The sequence below is a fragment of the Microcaecilia unicolor genome, chromosome 1, assembly GCF_901765095.1.
Source record: "Microcaecilia unicolor chromosome 1, aMicUni1.1, whole genome shotgun sequence".
In the NCBI taxonomy this organism is placed as follows: Eukaryota; Metazoa; Chordata; class Amphibia; order Gymnophiona; family Siphonopidae; genus Microcaecilia; species Microcaecilia unicolor.
In genome coordinates, this window is record NC_044031.1 from 433841547 (window position 1) to 433861904 (window position 20358).

General features: G+C 44.0%; 1 protein-coding gene across 1 annotated transcript in view; it reads left to right on the top strand.

Annotated features, from left to right (window-relative positions):
* Positions 1-20358, top strand: part of CEP192 (centrosomal protein 192) — a 459635-nt gene that overhangs the window by 165425 nt on the left and 273852 nt on the right. Inside the window, 3 exon segments of the mRNA XM_030212468.1 lie at positions 10171-10308; positions 10689-10753; positions 17892-18092. Coding sequence (XP_030068328.1) covers positions 10171-10308; positions 10689-10753; positions 17892-18092 — 404 coding nt within the window.

The window sequence follows — 20358 nt, forward strand, 5'->3', positions numbered from 1 at the left end:
AAGTGTGTTCATGGGTTATTTCTTAGTGGCTGAGTACCACCAATTGGTTGTGCTGTGCAAACCTAAGTGTGTGCACTGAACTGAAAGGAATAAGGTGATGGAAGTGAGAGTCTAGCATTCAGGTTTTTAAAGACAAGCAATAGGATTTTGTAGGCCATATGATGATTGAGAGGAAGCCAGTGAGCTTTTAGATAAGCATTGACATGGTCATATTTATGTGAATTGGAAATTAGATGGATAGCAGTGTTTTGGATAATCTGTAGACGTCCTTTGTAGAGGGAATTACAGTAGTCTAATTGTGAAATGATCAACGAATGAACCAATACATTAAGTGCAGTTGGGAGAATCAGCAAGCAGATAGAAGGAATGAGTCCCTATTATATTAGCGTTGTTTTTGATGAGCCTGGTAGCTATGGAGATTCCCAGCTGTGAGAATACAAATGGCTTGCTTGTCCTCGGAGAAAGCAGTTACTCACCTGTAGCAGGTGTTCTCTGAGGCAGCAGGACAAATATTCTCACATATCCTACCACCTCCACTTGGTGTTTGTTTATTTATTTATTTATGTATGTATTAGGTTTTATTTACCACCTTTTTGAAAGAATTCACTCAAGGCAGTGTACAGTAAGAATAAATCAAGCATAAGCAGTAAACAATTACAGCAGTAAAAATATTCAAATACAAAGTATGTCATAGTATACTACTTACAAAGTCAACACAATACATAATACAACATTTTAATAGCGTAGGGTATAAGTAAAGATGGCACATATAGATAGGTAAGAGGATTAAAAAATAAGGGGACTAATTTAAAGAAAGTTGCACATGAGGTCAGAGAGATGATTAAATGTTACCTCAGCTAGGGTAGGAGTGGATAAACATGTTCTGCTGCAGTATGTGCAGCCTGTGTCACTCCTTATGTGTGTATGAGACTAAGTTATTTACTTCTTTCATTAAAGGCCTGGTTGTATGTTTTTCAAAAAGACTGTGCTTGCACATCAGGCGGGAAGCCACATGCGTGGTGGGACGCTGCTAAAAAGTTCTGTTAGTATAGCTAGTCATTGTCCACACTGGGCTCTCAGGTGACATCACCCAGGTATGAGAATACAGTGAAACCTCGGTTTTCGTTGATAATTCGTCCGAAAATAACCGACGAAAACCGACGCAATAAGAGATTTTTCTTTTAAATGAATAAAAAAGACTAATGTATAGAATAACTGAACATTTAACATGGCATTTACCTTTCTGAAGACTCTTCTTGGTGTATGGAAGATGGAGAGAGAGGAGCAGATATTATTGTTTGGTAGGGGGATCCCCCTCCATAAGGACACTATCTGGGGGGGGGGGGGTCACTTCCGTTCTTGTTCTTTTGGCACTAGGACCAGCTTCTTTTTTTTTTTTTTTTTTTGTAAATATATTTTTTATTAAAGATTGCTCAAATACAAAATAGCCAACAATTGGCTGCTCAGTAACATATTTCTTCTACATCAAGCTTGTTTAACTCTAACTTTAACCTTCCCTTCCCTCCCTCCCTATCCCAGTGGTGTGTTTGATTGTTCTTTATACTGTTCATAAAGTGTCCATATTTTGTTGAAAATCCGCATGGAGCCTCTTCGCATGGCTGTCAACTTTGACATTTGGTATAAGTATTCAACTCTCCCAGTTGCTATTTGTAATGTTGGTGGTTGCGTCTGCTTCCATGCCCGGGCTAGTCCAAGCCTTGCTGCCACAAAATATTGAGTCGCCAGTCTGTGTTGCCAGCCAGATATCCCAGCTGGTTTAAAATGCAGAAGGCAGTGTTCTGCCCTCCATGAACACCGTTTTTGTATAACTGTATCAACCAGCTGCAATATCTCTTTCCAGTATTCTTTTATTTTCTCACAGGACCACCAAATGTGAAAGAATGTGCCTCTATGGCCACAGTCCCGCCAACATTGTCCTGATGTTTCCGGGAACATCTTTTGTAGGCGGTCTGGTGTATAATACCACCCATAAAACATCTTAAAACCATTTTCATTCACCGTTTGTGCTATGGATGACTTAAGTAAATATTTATAATTACTTTTCCAAACCATTGTAGGATAGGTAGTCTGTAATATCTCTTCCCATCTCTTTTGATATAGTACCTGAGGATCAGTCTGTCCCAGCAAAGCCAGGTATATACGTGTTATCCCTCCTTTGCCTCCTCCTCTAATAATCGCAAGTTCTAGATCTGTTTCAGCTAGGTCTAATTCATCCTGCGCTTTCTTCTTAAGGAAGCTACGCAGATTGCAATAATAGGTAAGATCTCTCTCTGTCAGACCATATTCCTCCTGAAGGTCTGCAAAACCAATCATTTCTCCATCTTTCCATGTTTGCCCTAGTGTGCGCAACCCTGCTTGGGCCCATTTGTCAAAAATCTTCTCTGATCTCCCCAATGAGAACCCTTTTGCCCAACGTATTGCTGTTTGCCGATAATACACTCTTTCCGGAAACAGACGTCTCCTCAATTGATACCACGTCCATAAAGGATGTCTCAATCCAATAGGCATTGCTCTTATTGTGGGCACTAGTTCCTCTTTTGGTATCCATAAAATATCTTCTATTTCTCGCCTGCCCAACCATGCTCTTTCCCAATGTAGCCATTTCTTAGATGCCCCAGGTGACCACTCTGCCAAGACCCGAATCTGGGCTGCTTGGTAATATAAGTAGAAGTTAGGGACTCCCATACCTCCTCTCTCCCATGTTTGAAACATCATAGATCTCCTTACTCGTGGTGGGCGTTTCCTCCAAATATATGCAAATATTTTGCGATTTATCTTTGTAAAAAAGCTTGCGGGAATTGGGATCGGAATTGCCATAAATAAGTACAGCAATTTCGGGAGCAACATCATTTTGATAGCATGTATGCGCCCCTGCCAAGATATATTAAGTCCTTCCCATCTGTCTAACTCCTGAAAAAGTTCTTCTGCTTTCTTGGGGAAGTTAGCTGCATATAGCCCTTCTAGTTGTGGGGTTATCTGTATGCCCAAATATTTAATAACCTTTTTCGCCCATACAAAGGGAAACTCAGTCTTAAGGCCCTCTAATTCTTTGGGAGGCACTGTGAGATTCAGAAAGGTGGATTTTTCCAAGTTCGGCTTGAACCCTGATAATTTCCCATAGTGCGTGAGATGCTCTATTACCCTTTTTATAGAAGTTTCTGGTTTCACCAGTGTGAGCAATATATCATCAGCAAACAGCATAAGTTTGTGTTCTCTCCATCCTCTCACCACTCCTTTCACCTCCCCATCCTTCCTAAGCATGCAGGCTAGCGGCTCCAGGGATAAAGCGAAAAGAAGTGGAGATATCGCACATCCCTGTCTGGTCCCACGTTGTAACTTAAATGTTCTTGTATAAGACCCATTAATTTTTAAAGTTGCTAGTGGACCTTGATATAGTAACTGTAACCAGCTCAGAAACTTCCCCTCTACCCCTACCCACTTCAATACTTGGAACAGAAACGACCAGTCCACTCTATCGAATGCTTTTTCTGCATCGATTGAAAGCAATACTGCTGGGGTCTGGTCGTCTCTCACCTGCTGAATAATGTGCATCAGACATCTGGTATTGTCAAACGTCTGTCGCCCCGCTACAAATCCCGCCTGATCCTCATGAACTATACCTGGAATCTGTTTTTGTAGTCTGCAGGCCAATATCTTTGTAAATATCTTGTAATCTACATTCAAAAGCGAGATTGGCCTGTAGGAACTACAAAGCCGGGGGTTTTTCCCTGGCTTTAACAGTAATGTTATTGCTGCTAATCTCCATGTATAGGGTAGTTCCTGCGACTCTGATAAATCATTAAACACTTTCAATAGGACTGGGGCCAGATGTTTACTATACACCTTGTAAAACCTAGTGGGGAATCCATCTGGCCCCGGGGCTTTACCATTTGCCATGTCTGTTATTGCCCACATTATCTCCTCTAGTGAGATGGGTGCTGACATCCGCTCGGATCCTCCTCTTTCCACCCGCGGGAGATCCTCCTCTTGTAAATACTGCTCTATTTCATCTACCTCTGGGACTTGTTCTGGTTCATATAGATTTGTATAGTAATTCAAAAACTCCTCTTGAATCTGTTCCATCTGTGTGACAAAATTCCCATCAGCTGTTTGTATGCCCCCTATATGATTACGTTGTGCTAGCTTTTTCAATTTACAAGCTAGCAGTCTACCCGCCTTATTCCCAAGCTCAAAGTGTTCTTGTTGTGTCCTTTGTAGTTTAGCGGCCACTTCCGCCAGCTGTAACTCCTGAAGTTTGTTTCTCAGCTCGTTTAATTTTGTCTGTCCCCTAGTGTCTGTGGGGTTCTTTTTGTGTGCTTGTTCTAGCTTTGATAATTCAGTCCTAATACTCTCTTCTTGTTCCACTCGTGTTTTGGTTATGTGTGCTCCTAATGCTATTAATTGTCCTCTAAGGACCGCTTTCAGACCTTCCCATAAATATTCTGAGCGGATCTCCCCCACATCGTTAAATTTAAGATATTCCTCAATATATTTTTCTATTACTGGGATATTTTTAGTATCCATTAGGATTGCTTCATTTAACCTCCAATATCGCTCACCCACCTGTCTAATTCCTATATGTAGTTCTATTACCACTGGAGCATGGTCCGACCAGGTGCGTGGCTCTATATTGATTTTACTTATGGTATTAGCCACTGCCACATCTCCCATCCATCCATCTATTCTAGAGTATGATCTATATTTAGCCGAATAGTATGTATAATCTCTTTCCTGTCCATGTTTTGCCCTCCATAAATCTGCCAGTCCCCATCTGGCCAAGAAACTCTTCAATCCTTTCCTATCTATTTTAGTATACACAGCTTGGCCTGTAGAGTTATCTAACGGGGGATGAATCGTGACATTAAAGTCTCCCCCCATAAGGAGTCGATCTTGTTGGTGCTTTTGCAGTTGTAATTCCACTTTTTCTATAAACTGTTTCTGCCCGGAGTTCGGGGCATATATATTAACAATGGTGTACTGAGTATTATATAGTGAAACTTTTACCAACAGGAATCTGCCTTCTTTATCAGTTACTGTATGTTGAACCTGCCAAGGAAATGAATCCGACATTGCTATTAATACCCCTCTCTGTTTAGAATTGTCTATACATGATGAAAATAAGATTGTAGGGTATCGCCTATGACCCACCAGCTGCTCGTGACACTTTTTCAGGTGCGTCTCCTGTAGAAGCACTATATCTGCTCGCAAGCGTATCATTTCTTTGAAAGCTAGCTGGCGCTTCATAGGCGAGTTAAGGCCCCTCACATTGAATGTTACACATTTAAACACTTTATCACCCGATACCATTCTATCAGACCATTGTATATCCACCACCGTTTCCCCTTATCCCTATCTCCCCTCCCCCCTCCCTCTTTCCCCAATAACCTGAAATAGCATGCCCCCTTCTTCTAAGAAAAATTGTGGACTTCCGTTCTCATCTTCTACACCAGCCCATTTAGGCGCTTCGGCCCTTAGTAGTTTGCAGGCACCGCTCCCGCTGTTTCTGGTTCAAAATTTGGTCTGTCTCTCTGGGCAGAGCTTTAATTCCAATGCGCCATGTGTTGTCATGTGCCTTTCCCTGACGCAAGCCGTTGATCTGATGCTTGTCTTCTCAGCCGTCCTCGCCCCTGTGAGACTCTCTGCCATCTCTGCTTGCTCTTCTTCGGAGGTCCATTAGTTTGATGTGCTGTGATCGCTGTTGTCTCTTTATTCTGCCCCAAAAACTCTTGGGCCTCCTCAAGCGTGACCACTCGGCGTTGCTTCCCCTCTTTATAAAACACTAGGGCAAAAGGGTGCTGCCACTTATATTTGATTCCTTCCTCTCGGAGCTTTTCCGTTAATGGACGCAGTGCTCCTCTCCTTTTCAATGTGGTAGTCGCTAAATCTTGAAATAATTCAATGGGATACGTCTCCCATATTATGGGACTAGCTACCCTTGCTTGGCGCATGATGTCCTCTTTCATTTTGAACTCTGTAAAACAAGCCACGATGTCTTTAGGTACATTAACCTTTCTCGGACCCAGTGCCCTGTGCGCACGCTCTAGTTTAATTGTTTCGGGCGCCACTATGTGCTCCGGGGTAGAGAGCAGATGAGCCGCTATATCCTGCACTGCTTTTTCGCAGTTAATAAATTCTGGTAGCTCCGGTAGGCCCCGTACTCGGATATTAGCTCGCCGGCTTCTATTTTCAAGGTCTTCCACCTTGTCCGTGAGAAATCTCATGTTTGCTTGTTGCTCAACCATTTGCTGCTCTATCCCCGTTATCATATCCGCATGTTCCTCAAGGCCCATTTCAGTCTCACTAACTTGATTCCCCAGCTCTTTGATCTCCTCTCTTAAGTCTGCGCTCAGTTGCGCAAAATCACGCCGCATCTCTTTAATGTCCTTTTTAATATCCAACAGCCATGTACTCAGCTGCTCCCATTTATCTGGTGCCAGCTCGTTTTCCTGTGTTTCTTCGTGTGCGCCCTGAGCGCTGGTAGGCCGCTGGCTCAGGGAGGCCCCTTGACTCGGCTGATCACCTGCCTGCCTGTCCGCCACGTGGTCGCGGTCCCGATATGCGAAGGCAGTTAAATCCGCCGTTTTGGGTTTCGAGTTCGCCATTTTCAGGAGCGTGTGTCCTCCGCTGTCTGTTCTACTACCCGCCTTCCGTTTCGGGCTCTAATTGCTCTTCTTTTTAGCTGGTATTTGGGCTGGTGTTCGGGAGCTGCGCGTTCAGACCGCCATTGCGGTTCGTGACGTCACCGGAAGTCCTAGGACCAGCTTCAAGTCAGTGGAAAGAGGTTTGTTTCTGTCGCCTCTTTAAGTTTTGCCTAAAATGGGGCAAGACATTATCATTAAACAAGTTGCAGCTTTGTCTGGGTGATTTTTCTCCACAAACACCTGTACTTTACTCCACATGGAGAAGATGTCCTTAATCTCTGAAGAAGGCACATTATCTCCTGTCTCTTCCTCCTTATCCGAAGCAACTTCTTCATCTGCTGTCTGTTGCACTTCTAGTTGAAGGTCTTGCAGCTCTTCAGTGGTGAGTTCTTCACTGTGGTCATCCAGCAACTCTTCCACATCCTCACCACTCACCACCAAACCCATGGACTTACCCAAATAAACAATTGACTGCACAACATATGTAGGGTCATCAGGTGAAGGATCTAACTCTTCTAAATCTCTCTCATGCACACATCCTGGCCATAATTTCTTCCAGCCACAGTTCATCGTCCTGGATGTCACTCCCTGCCAAGCCTTATCTATGAGGCTGATGCAGTTGAGAATGTTGAAATGTTTTTTCCAGAACTCTCTTAAGGACAATTCTGCATCTGATGTCACCTCAAAGCACCTTTGAAACAATACTTTTGTGTACAGTTTCTTGAAATTGGAAATGACATTCTGGTCCAAGGGCTGGATGAGTGGTGTGGTATTAGGGGGCAAGGACTTCACAGTGATAAAACTGAACTGCTCCAACAATGCATCTTCCAAACCTGGAGGATGTGCAGGAGCATTGTCCATTAACAGGAGGCACTTAAGGGGCAAATGATTATCCTGGAGGTATTTTTTCACACTAGGCCAAACACTTCATTCATCCACTCAATGAAAATTGGCCTGGTGACCCATGCTTTCTTGTTTGCCCTCCACATCACACACAATTTACTTTTGATCACATTGTTTCTGCTAAATACTCTAGGAGTTTCTGAATGGTACACCAGTAAGGGCTTCACTTTACAATCACCACTAGCATTACCACACAATAAATGAGTTAGCCTATCTTTCATAGGCTTATGTCCTGGCAGTGCCTGTGTAATGAACGTTCTCTTTGGCATTTTCTTCCAAAACAGGCCAGTTTCATCACAGTTGAGAAGACTTGTTGGGGGATGAATCCTTCAGCCTCTACGTAATATTTGAATTCAGACACACATTTTTCGGCACCAGACTTCTCCGAACTCGCAGCTTCTCCGTGCCTAGTAACACTGTGTATGCCAGTGCGCCTCTTGAATTTTTCGAACTAGCCTCTGCTGGCCTTAAAATCACTTAGTGAAGTAGCACTCGTCCCAGGCATTTTCTTAATGAGATCGGCATACAACAGTCTGGCCTTTTCGCATATGATGGCCTCAGAAACAGAATCACCATCTAACTGTTTTTGATTGATCCAAATTAATAATTACTGTTCCACATTTTCAATTGTTTGTGATCTCTGTTTTGTTAGCACATTCACGCCTTTTGCTACTTTTGCCTCCTTTATTGCTTCCTTTTTCGCCACAATTGAACTTATCGTGGATGGTGACTTCCCGTACATGCGGCCGATTTCAGCATTCTTAATGCTGCTCTCGTATTTTTCAATGATTTCCTTCTTCAACTCGATCGTGTTCCTGTCCTTCTTCTTTGAAGGACTGCTGGCTATAGAAACTTTTTTTTGTTCCCATGATGAGAGCAGGCAGTTATGCAGAGGCACTGAACCAGAAGCAGCAGTGTGGGCAAAACGAAATTTTTATCATCTGAGAGCAGACAGTGATCCCACAACCAGAAACAACGCCCCAGAAGAACGCCACGGTAGAACGCAAAATTAGCAGCGTGGTCACGCCAACGAATTCCAAGGAGACCGACGAAAACCGAGACAAAATTTTCGCTAAAAAAAACGACAATAACTGAAAACAACGAAATCCGAAGTCAACGAAAACCGAGGTTTCACTGTACTTGGGTCTGCTCTCCTCGGGGAAAACACCTGCTACAGGTTAGTAACTTTGCATTTCCTGCCAGTCAGATCTGCACAGGAAAACTGTGGAAAATCTTTAATGACACTCTGAATATTACAACTCTCCTGGAGAGATCTGTGGAGGAAGAGACCAAAACAACTGCTTTATATTTCCGCAATAGGAAGTCTACCTTTTTGGGACAAAAATATTGGGTCTTCTCGTATTGTTGCAAGATGACACAAAACAGGAGGAAACAATTTCTGGCTCTGTACCTGGAAGTAGGAGCAATTGGCATATAGATGTTTTTTTTTGTAAAACTTCCTTGTAAGTGATTTGGGAAACTTTTTTTTTTTTTTTTTTTTTGCTCTGAAAGGTCCTGATTTCTTAGTTTTATTGAAGACTAGTAAAAAAGGCCCGTTTCTGGAGCAAATGAAACGGGCGCTAGCAAGGTTTTCCACCCCTTCATCGTTGTGAAGCCACTGACGCCATTGCTCCGCCCTCGATGTGTGACGCCATTGCTCCGCCCTCAATGTCATCAAGTTTGATGCGAGGGTGGGGCCCAGAGACTTGGTGATTTTGGTGGCTTCACCACCACGAACCCTTCATGAAGGAAGTGACGTCAGTGTCTTCAGAACGTTGAGGGTGAGTTTTATTATATAGATAAGACCACCTCTGTAAGTGGCAGAAGAGTAGGGATCTTATGATTTGGCAGTGATGTCTCTTTATTGTATTCTATGAATAGTAGGTAGGAGTGAGGCTTTTACTAATATGTTGATTTTTCCTGAATCTGTATATTCTACTTTCTTTATTTTTTCCCCCTCTGTATTTTTCTATTTGAGCATATGGATTAGTGGAATAATGTCCTGTTTCCTAAGTTTGATGTCCTAAGTTATAATTTGCATCTGACATTTATTTTATTTTATTTTTTGTTACATTTGTATCCTGCACTTTTCCCACTCATGGCAGGCTCAATGCAGCTTACATGGGGCACTGGAGGGTTAAGTGACTTGCCCAGAGTCACATCCATTTTTCAGTTTAATTTTTTTGTTTGAATGTGTGCTAAAATATTTTTAAAAATAACAGTTGAACTACTATTTCATGAGTTCTAAGAGAACAGAGGAATAGTCTAATAGAGCAGATGGCTGAAAACCAAAGAAGCCTGGTTCTAATCTCACTGTGGGGCCTTGTTGTCCATCAGTGTGACCAATGTCTCCTTTCTGCTGCTAACATAGGTTAAAATAAGTATCTTTTCATTAAAATATTAGAAGCTACATGTAGAACAAAACATCAAGATCTAATTATATATTGTGAGTATTTTCAATTTTATTTCAACTTATCTTAATCAGAGACTTGTGAGTATGTTAAAATCTGACACACAAAAAAGGAATTAATGTACATGAATTTGAAAAATGTGATTCTGAAGATATTTGGTTCCAAATATACTAGTGTGCAAAATGTTTTTGTAGGTATTGGTCCACCTCATAGTGTTGTCTATCAAAATGAAGATGGAAAATGGGTGACAGACCTTGCATACTATACTTCCTTTGATAAAGAACAAGATTTGGATGTTGCTGGTGCTGTAAATGAGGAGTTTGTTTTTGGGTGTAAGTAAATGATTTCCTTGCTTTTAAGAGATGTAGACTTCTCTGTTTGATATGATTTTAATACGTGCCCCACCTGCTCATCTGCATTTGACTGTGGAATCCTATGTCACTGGAGACCAGTGCTCAGGTGCCAGTATTGTCCTCCTTCCAACATCACTATGTTTAGCTTTGAGCTTTTTATTTTGGGATGGGTAAAGGACTGGAAAGCCTAAGTGTGGAAAAAAAATTAGCTACCATACTTATGAGCAATTTAGAAAAACTTCAGGGAAACAAAATTTGGCATGGTATGCAACAAGTATTAAAATCTTTCTGAGAGAGGTTTTTTTTAAGATAAAAAAAGCTTGTATTTCAAATGGCCTTTGTTTCTATTTTTAAAATAGTAGATGCTGTTGAGATGATTGAGGAAGATGAGAGACAATTTGAGAGAGAACACAGGTTTATTCAGGTATGGATATAGTTAACTAAAACTTTATTATAAAAGCTGTTAGGTGACTTTTGCTAATTTAGGGGTCCTTCTATTAAGTTGCGTTAAGCAGCTAATACAGTGTTAGCACTGTATACGGTAGCACAGACCTATGCTACTTTCATCTGCTATAAAAAGGGAACCGGTTTGAAAAATTCCATGTTAACTGCCTATTGCAGGAGTGGTTTGTGTGTGGGCTTGGGTATAACAAGGGTGGGTGGTGATGTGGCCGGCTGCGACAGTTAGTACATAGTTCAACCGTATGCTACCTGTTCTGACTGCCAATAGCGCAGCCAAATATACAGCACATCAAGAGGAGGTGGTAAGTGCAGTTGTGCTGGTGGCAGTCTGATAGTGCAGCTGCAAATGTGTGGTAGTGCTCACCCCTTTCACACAGTACAACCTCCTAATCCACCCCCTTTGCCCCCTAACGCCTTGCTCTACGCTGCACATCCTGTTAAGAACTGCAACCGGGACTGGAGGCCCCTGCCTCGAGACATTGCAGAGAGCTTTCTTCACTTCACTTTGCATTGCATCTCTCTATCGTCCCGACTGACCGCCGTACTCCTCGGTGCAAGCGACTCTGATGAGGACGATGCCTTTGCCCTGGGTCACTTGAGATATCTGACGAACTGATCAGCTTTTGCCCGGCGGTTTCTAAACTGCACAACACATGATGATGGAAGCATGGGAGACTGATTCTCCAGCCGCACTATGATATTCCAGATGCATTTTCATACCCCGTATCAGGAATTCTGTTAACATATTAATTTCAACTGCTTGGATCTTTACTGATAGCAGTGCCTGAGCACTACAGTAAGCTGATTGTGCCACACACATCGGTCCAGGAAAAGTCATAACAATCACATATTGGGTACTATAGGAATAACTACCTGGGAGTCTGCTTACAGGTCCAGCAAACAACCACTTCTTGCTTATTACAGGCCCCTCAACATATCGCAAAATGGCTAATATTAGAACATGGATTTTCTACTACATGCTAATACTATCACTTAATACCTCTGTGGCACATTAATAATTTCTGCAAGCCGCCTCATTCAATGAATGGAACAAAATCCCTGCACTCATTTCAGTTACACGATGCCCCCAGCACAAACTGGAAAGACCAAACTATAAAACTCAAAACAAAACAGAGAACATCCCTACCAATATTAAATAGACAAGAAAGCATAAAACCATGATAACCATAACATCAAAAAGGACAGAACACACAGACAATTACAAACTGTTACGTATACCAACATCTACAAGGATACATATGTACCCATCCCAATATACATATACCAACATCTACAAGGATACATATGTACCCATCCCAATAGGCTATATAAATGCGAAGTCAGTGGTAAACAAGACCAGCCATAATCAGAGACTGGATTGAAACCAAACAACTAGGTATACTGTTCATAAGAGAAACGTGGCTACACCTTCAAGATGACCCATCACTGCTTGACTTATGCCCACCGGGATATAAAATAACACACATCAACAGAACCAAAATGAGAGGAGGTGGGTAGCCTTAATCTTATATAATAATTCTCACCTCCAACGTTCTATCTTGCTGCCTGTGTCCATGGCTTTCTTCAGAGTTGGTCTGCCAGGCTCCGAAGCCCAGGCTGACGTCACACGCAGCACTGACCAACCGCATGACAGCAGCACGAGGCCCCACCCCTGCCGCCCTCGCCGCCACGCCCCTCCCCCAAGGTCACTGCCGCCGCTCCCCCTCCACCCCCCCACAAGGTTGCTACCGCTCCCCCCCGAGGTCGCCGCCCAGCCACTTTCCCTCCATGCCCACCCACCCAACACAGACCTGCCAAGTCTCCCGTGAAACATGCGGCGCCAGCTCCCATTTTCGGCCACTGCTGCTTCTCCTGTTGAGCAGCAGCGGCCGCTACAAAAACAGCTGTTTTTAAATAGCAAGCGCGGCACTGCAAGCAGCCATCAGGCATTGGATGTCGGCTCTGCAGCCGCTCCTCTCGCCTCTCATGTCGGTGCGCTCCTCCGGGGTTCTCCTCCAGGGGCAGTGATGTGAGAGGCGAAAGGAGCGGCTGCAGAGCCGACAGCCAATGCTTGATGGCTGCCTGCGGTGCCGCGCTTGCTTTTTAAAAACAGCTGTTTTTGTTTTTGTAGCGGCCGCTGCTGCTCAACAGGAGAAGCAGCAGTGGCTGGAAATGGGAGCTGGCGCCGCGTATTCCGCGGGAGACTTGGCAGGTCTGTGTTAGGTGGGCGGGCCTGGAGAGAAAGAAGGGGATAGAGAGACAGACACAGGATGGAAGAATCGGGAGAGGGGGTAGACGGATAGAAGGATGGGGAGAGAAAGAGGGAAAACAGATGGAAGGATGGGGAGAGAAAGGGGGAGATGGATGAATGGATGCAGAGAGAAAGGGGAGAGACTGGAAGGATGTGGAGAGAGAAGGGACAATGAACAGAAAAGGGTAGAGAGATAGACACTGGATAGAAGGAGGGGAGAGAGACATTAGATGGAAGGATCAGGAGAGAGGGAGATGGGTGGGAGAGAAAGAGGGAAGACGCTGGATGGATGGGTCTGGAAAAAAAAAAGGAGACACTAGATGGAAGGATGCAGAAAGAAACGGGAGACATTGGAAGAGGGGGTCCTGAGACTGGGAGGGGGGCGGTATCTCTCTCTCTCTCTCTCTCTCCCCCCCCCCCCCCCCAACCTCCTATAATACTCCACCATTCTAAATGCATGTCAATCGCTGTTGTAATTGAGCCCATCCGCCTTATGTCGCAGCACCCCCTCCCTGCGGTATGCCGTTAGGCGCTCCATTTGTATTAACTGACCCAATTTGCACTTCCAATCACCCAATGTCGGGGAGTCTGCCCTCTTCCAATACTGTGCTGTGAGGCACTTAGCTGCTGCCAACCCCCAGCGCAGCTGTTTACGCTCCTCTTTTGAGTCCCTCTCATTATTTAAGCCCAAGAGGCACACCAAAGGACTGCACACCAAAGATGATCCAATCAACTTTACCAACGCTTTCATAACAGCCTGCCAAAAGGGCACCACCCTGGGGCATGTCTACCATATATGTAAAAATGATCCCAATTGTGAATTACACCTCCAGCATAGACCCGAAGTACCCGGGTACATCCGCTGCAACTTCTCCGTTGTGTAATACCATCTAGTGAGAACTTTATACACATTTTCCTGCACCAAAACACACACTGAAGCCTTCTGAACCTCTGACCGGTTGGTTCTTCAAATAGTCCGGTTAGGATACACCCTCAATTTGGAATCCAAACCTCCAAATTGGCCACCAGGAGCTCATTCTTATAGTTCCCAGCAGAAGCAGGTACTTGCGGAGGAACTCTCTGCCCTTCTAAAGGCCAGTGCGGTCGAGCTCGTTCCACCAGGGGAGGAAGGGCTGGGATTTTATTCCAGGTACTTCCTTGCGCAAAAGAAAACGGGGGGGGGGGGGGGGGGGGGGATGGATGGATCCTATTCTAGATCTAAGGGGCCTGAACAAATTTCTAGTTCGAGAAAAGTTCAGGATGGTTTCCCTGGCCACCCTTCTTCCCATGATTCAGAAGAACGATTGGCTATGCTCTCTGGACTTAAAGGATGCTTACACACATGTCCCGATACTTCCAGCTCACAGGAAGTATCTGTGATTTCGGCTGGGAACTCAGCACTTTCAGTACTGTGTACTACCCTTTGGTCTGGCATGTGCGCCCAGGGTGTTCGCAAAGTGTCTGGTGGTAGTTGCAGCGTTGCTACGCAGACTGGGAGTGCATGTGTTCCTTATCTCGACGATTGGCTGGTGAAGAGCACCTCAAAGGCAGGCGCTCAGCAGTCCATGCGAATGACTATTTAGGTGCTAGAACTTCTGGGGTTCGTGATAAATTATTCCAAGTCCCGTCTCACCCCAGTTCAGAAATTGGAATTCATTGGAGCTCTGTTGAACACAACAACAGCTTGTGCTTATCTTCCCGAGGCAAGGGTGGACAGCCTCCTGTCCCTAGCATCCTTAGTACGAGCATCTCAACAGATAACAGCTCGGCAGATGTTGACTCCTGGGGCACGTGGCCTCCACAGTTCATGTAACTCCCATGGCATGCCTGCACATGAGATCAAATCAATGGACCCTAGCCTCCCAGTGGTATCAAGCTGCGGGAGATCTGGAGGATGTGATCCAATTGTCCACCGACTTCCAGAATTCTCTGCATTGGTGGACAATTCGGACCAATTTGACCTTGGGACGTCCATTCCAAATTCCTCAGCCACAAAAAGTGCTGACAATGGATGCATCCCTCCTAGGGTGGGGAGCTGATGTGGATGGGCTTCACACTCAAGGAGCTTGGTCCTTTCAGGAATAAGGTCTTCAGATCAATCTCCTTGAATTGCGAGCTATCTGGAACGCTCTAAAGGATTTCAGAGACATGCTGTCCAACCAAATCATATTGATTCAGACAGACAATCAGGTGGCCATGTATTACACCAACAAGCAGGGGGGGCACTGGATCTCGCCCTCTGTGTCAGGAAGCCGTCCAGATGTGTCTTTGGGCACGCCGTCACGGTATGTTTCTCCAAGCCACTTATCTGGCAGGTGTAAATAACAGTCTGGCCGACAGACTGAGCAGGATGATGCAACCTCACGAGTGGTCACTGAACATGGGAGTAATCCGCAAGATCTTCTGAGTGTGGGGCACCCCCTAGGTGGATCTTTTTGCCACTCAGATCAATGACAAGGTCCCTCAGTTCTGTTCCAGGCTTCAGGCCCACGACAGACTAGCTTCAGATGCCTTTCTCTTCCATTGTGGAGCTGGCCTTCTGTATGCATATCTTCTCATACCTCTAGTAGGGAAGACTTTGTTGAAACTCAAGAAAGACTGCGGGACCATGATTCTGATTGCACCCTTCTGGCTGTGTCAGAGTTGGTTCCCTCTTCTTCTGGAGTTGTCCTCCGAGAAACCATGAAGATTGGAGTGTTTTCCAACCCTCATTGCCCAGAATGAAGGGGCGCTTCTGCATCCCAACCTCCAGTCTTTGGCTCTCACGGCCTGGATGTTGAGAGTTTAGAATTCGCCTCCTTGGGTCTTTCAGAAGGTGTCTCCCGAGTCTTGCTTCCAGAAAAGATTCCACGAAGAGGTGTTACTCTTTCAAATGGAGGAGGTTTGGTGTGACAGCAAGGCCCTAGATCCTCTTTCTTGTCCTACACAGACCCTGCTTGAATATCTTCTACACTTGTCAGAGTCTGGTCTCAAGACCAACTCTATAAGAGTTCACCTTAGTGCGATTAGTGTTTATCATTGCCGTGTAGAGAGGGTAGGCCTATCTCTGGCCAGCCTTTAGTTGTTCGCTTCATGAATGCTTTGCTTTTGTCAAACCCCTGGTCAAACCTCCACCAGTGTCATGGGATCTCAATGTTGTTCTCACCCAGCTGATGAAAACTCCTTTTGAGCCACGGAATTCCTGCCATCTGATGTACTTGACCTGGAAGGTTGTTTTCTTGGTGGCTGTTACTTCAGCTCATAGAGTCAGTGAGCTTCAGGCCTTGGTAGTGCCTGCACCTTATATCAGGTTTCATCACAACAGAGTAGTCCTCCGCACACACCCTAAGTTCCTGCTGAAGGTGGTGTCGGAGTTTCATCTGAACCAGTCAATTGTCTTGCCATCATTTTCCCCGTCCTCATACCTGCCCTGGCGAAAGCAGTTTGCATACCTTGGACTGCAAGAGAGCATTGGCCTTTTACGTGGAGCGGACAAAGCATTTCAGACAGTCTGCCCAGTTTGTTTCTTTTGATCCAACAGGAGGGGAGTCGCCATCGGAAAACGCACAATCTCAAATTGGCTTGCAGATTGCATTTCCTTGACTTATGCCCAAGCTGGGCTGTCTTTAGAGGGTCATGTCACGGCTCATAGTGTTAGAGCCATGGCAGCGTTGGTGGCCCACTTGAAGTCAGCCACTATAGAAGAGATTTGCAAGGCTGCGACGTGGTCATCAGTCCACACATTTACATCTCACTACTGCCTTCAGCAGGATACCTGATGCGACAGTCGGTTTGGGCAGTCAGTGCTGCAGAATCTGTTTGGGGTTTAGAATCCAACTCCACCCCCCCCCCCAGACCCATTTTTGTTCTGTTCCAGGCTGCACTCTGTTAGTTGTTTATGGTTTCAGGTCAACCTATGTTATGTCCTCACCGTTGCGAGGCCCAATTGACCAATGTTCATTGTTGTGAGTGAGCCTGCGTGCTAGGGATACCCCACATGTGAGAACAAGCGGCCTGCTTGTCCTTGGAGAAAGCAAAGATACATACCTGTAGCAGGTATTCTCCGAGGACAGCAGGCTGATTGTTCTCACAAACCTGCCCACCTCCCCTTTTGGAGTTGTTGTTTGTTTGCTTCTATGCTTTTTGATTAAACTGAAGTAGCACGTTCTCGCTACGGGTGGGAAGTCGTCCGCGTATGCGCGGCTCGCACTCTAGAAGACTCTAGCAAAACTTAGTTTTGCTGGCAAAATGCCGATTCCTGGACCGACATGGACGTCAGTCCACATGTGAGAACAACTAGCTTGCTGTCCTTGGAGAATACCTGCTACAGGTAAGTATCTTCACTATTTTGCTGAAGAAACTCTTGTAAATGTCTCCTTTTGTTTAGAAAATTCAGTATCTGTAAGTAATCTGTTAATGAACTGCCAACTAGAGCTTTTTTTCTGTTTTGCACTAACTCGAGCATTAGGGAGACTGCCACCTCATCTGAAACATGTATTGAACTTATTTGGCTACCTGTAATTTGAAGTATTTAAGAAAACTAGTATCATCAGGAACAGAGTAGAACCTGTATGATCCACTAGGGATTTACAATATCCTTCATAGAAATCAAGTTATCTGCTGCTCAAGTTCAAAGTTGCACTGGACATCATTTAAGTCTTCTGTCCAATACTAAGTTCAGAGATTGATTTGAAGGCACCTGCTATATTGTAGGACGTTCTCCATGCTCCACTAACACTTCACCAGTGACCTTCCAAAAACTAGGCCATCTGTTAGTTTGAAGCACTGAATTAAACAGCTTGTAAGTATACTTTTTTCAATAAATATGCTTATATATTACATTTCAGTACATTAGCCTATTTTCCCATAGGAAGACAAGATGGATTTACAAAACACATCACTGGCACAAGGAGATGCGTCTTGGAAGATGTCTGCAAATAGCCTTTTAAGATCATCCCAATTAAATTCTGATGATGAAGATGCTAGTTACTTACGACTTTCCTTCGGGGAATTTTTTGGTCAAAGATCTGAAGCCCTTGGCTGCCTTGGAGGAGGTTTAGATGTTAAAAGGGTATGTATAGGATTGATTTACTTATTTTTTGAAAAGTGATGTTAGCCAATTCATTTAATGGTTTTTAAAATTAAGTTTTCTTGCTCTCACTTCTCATAACGTAAAGAATTTTAAATATGCCTGGCTAGATATGTACCAACCCTCCCTCCCCCCCCCCAACCCATAAATATCATCTTGGGTCAGGCCAAAGTTCTTAAGCCAGAATCCTGTTTCCAGCAGTGACCAATGCCGGAAGTCCTGGTGGGATTCCAAAAAAATAGATAGACTCCTGCTTACCCTGAATTTACTTTAACAGTTCGTGGACATTTTCTCAAGGAACTTATGTTAAAACTATTTGTAAACCTTTTCCCACATTCTCTGGCAATGACTTTCAGTGCTCAATTATACATTGAGTGAAAAAAGAAGGTCTCTGATTTGTTAAATTTACTTGCCTAGTAACGTCATGTATTTTTGCAAGTGTAAAAACCGATAGGCACTACCTTTTCTGTTGTTCTCATGATTAGCGACCTCTAACATTTCCATCAGCCTTCTCTTCTCCGTACTCAGGGGTGGGCTATCTTTGTCCTCAAGGGCCACAATGCAGTCAGTTTTTGAGGATTTCCCCAATGAATATGCATAACACTGATATCTCAAAATATTATTAAATGGGATTCTTATAAATCAGCAAAACAAAAAAAAAGGAACCTCAAAAAACCCCGTAGCTTTTGTAACAAGTCACAAAGTGTACTTGGAGTCGTAACACTGATAATCTACCAAAGGTGGAGAAAAAAAACCCTCAGACTAGCCACTCAATGGCACTTGTAATGCTGCCATCCATCAAACCATTAAAAAAAAAAAAAAAAAAAAAAAACTATCTCTTCAAATACAGCAATGTAAAATCACTCAATTCATATTGAGGACTCTCTGCACCAGGAGAGGTAACAAAATACAAAATCAGTTCTGCACTCTACTTCCACCTGCTGGTAGATTGTCATAACTCATAAGTTTCTGGATTCATCTGTTCTCATGCTAAGAATTCCGCACACAATATTTGAAAATTCTGCACACTATTTGTAATTTTATTGTGCAGAATTACCCTATTAGGAGTGTCGTCTTTGGTGACGATCTTGAATATCAGTATTTGAGTAGGCAATGTTGATATTCGATTGTCTCCAAGCTGTGATTTCATCAGAAGGGTCAGCCTCCAGTCTTCTATAAACTGCTTTATCCAATAACTGAAAATAACCTTCCCTTATATACTGCTCTGTGTTGACAGAAAAAGAGGAGGAGTGAATCCAAATCTCGATCTATGAGACACGAACAAGTTTCTCCTCAAAAGTTTCACATGGTATCCCTAGGGTTACTACTTCCCATGATACAACTTAATGACGGGCTTTGCTCTCTGGACCTCAAGGAGGCATATACTGACATATGTATTCTTGCTGCACACACAATATTCCTTTGGTTCCACTGTGGAGCTCGACACTATCAGTATCAGGTCTTACTGTGGTCTCTGGTCCTTGAGTCTTCATGAAGTGTCTAGTGGTAGTAGCTGCAGTGCTTCTCAGATGGAGCATCCACGTCTTCCCGTACCTGAACAATTGGTTAATCAAAGCAGCTTCTCAGATTCATTGCATGGAAGCGCTGGTGGACTCCTGAAAAGCTGCTTTGATTAACCAATTGTTCAGGTACGGGAAGACGTGGATGCTCCGTGATACAACTCCTAGATCACCTCTGATTATTTTATTTATTTTATTTAGTTGCATTTGTATCCCACATTTTCCCACCTATTTGCGGGCTCAGTGTGGCTTACAATACATTGTAAATGATGGAAATACAGTTTCTTATATTACATTACATTACGATTATGGGTTACATTGTGAACAGATAAAGGAAGACAAGGTCAGATCAGTCGCCTTTGGGGCGTGGAAACTAAAGGATATGGTGTAAGGGATTTAATACGCTGATCGAATAATAGCAAGTGAGCGATGGGGTAGACAGTTTTTATCTGTGGCTAGATATTGAATGGGAGAGTACGGGGACGTGGATTACGTGGGGTAATATCTTGAGGCATTGTTGTGATCTGTTATCAACTACCCCAAATCACTTCTTCAGCTGGTACAGACTTTAGAGTTCATAGGGCTCTTCTCGATATAACTCGAGGCCTAGCATTCCTTCCTCAACAGAGGGTGAACAGTATATTACATCTTGCCAGTCAGGTATCCTAGTCAACTCATATCTGCTTGTCAAATGATCCGCTGCCTTGGTCACATGACTTTAACAGTCC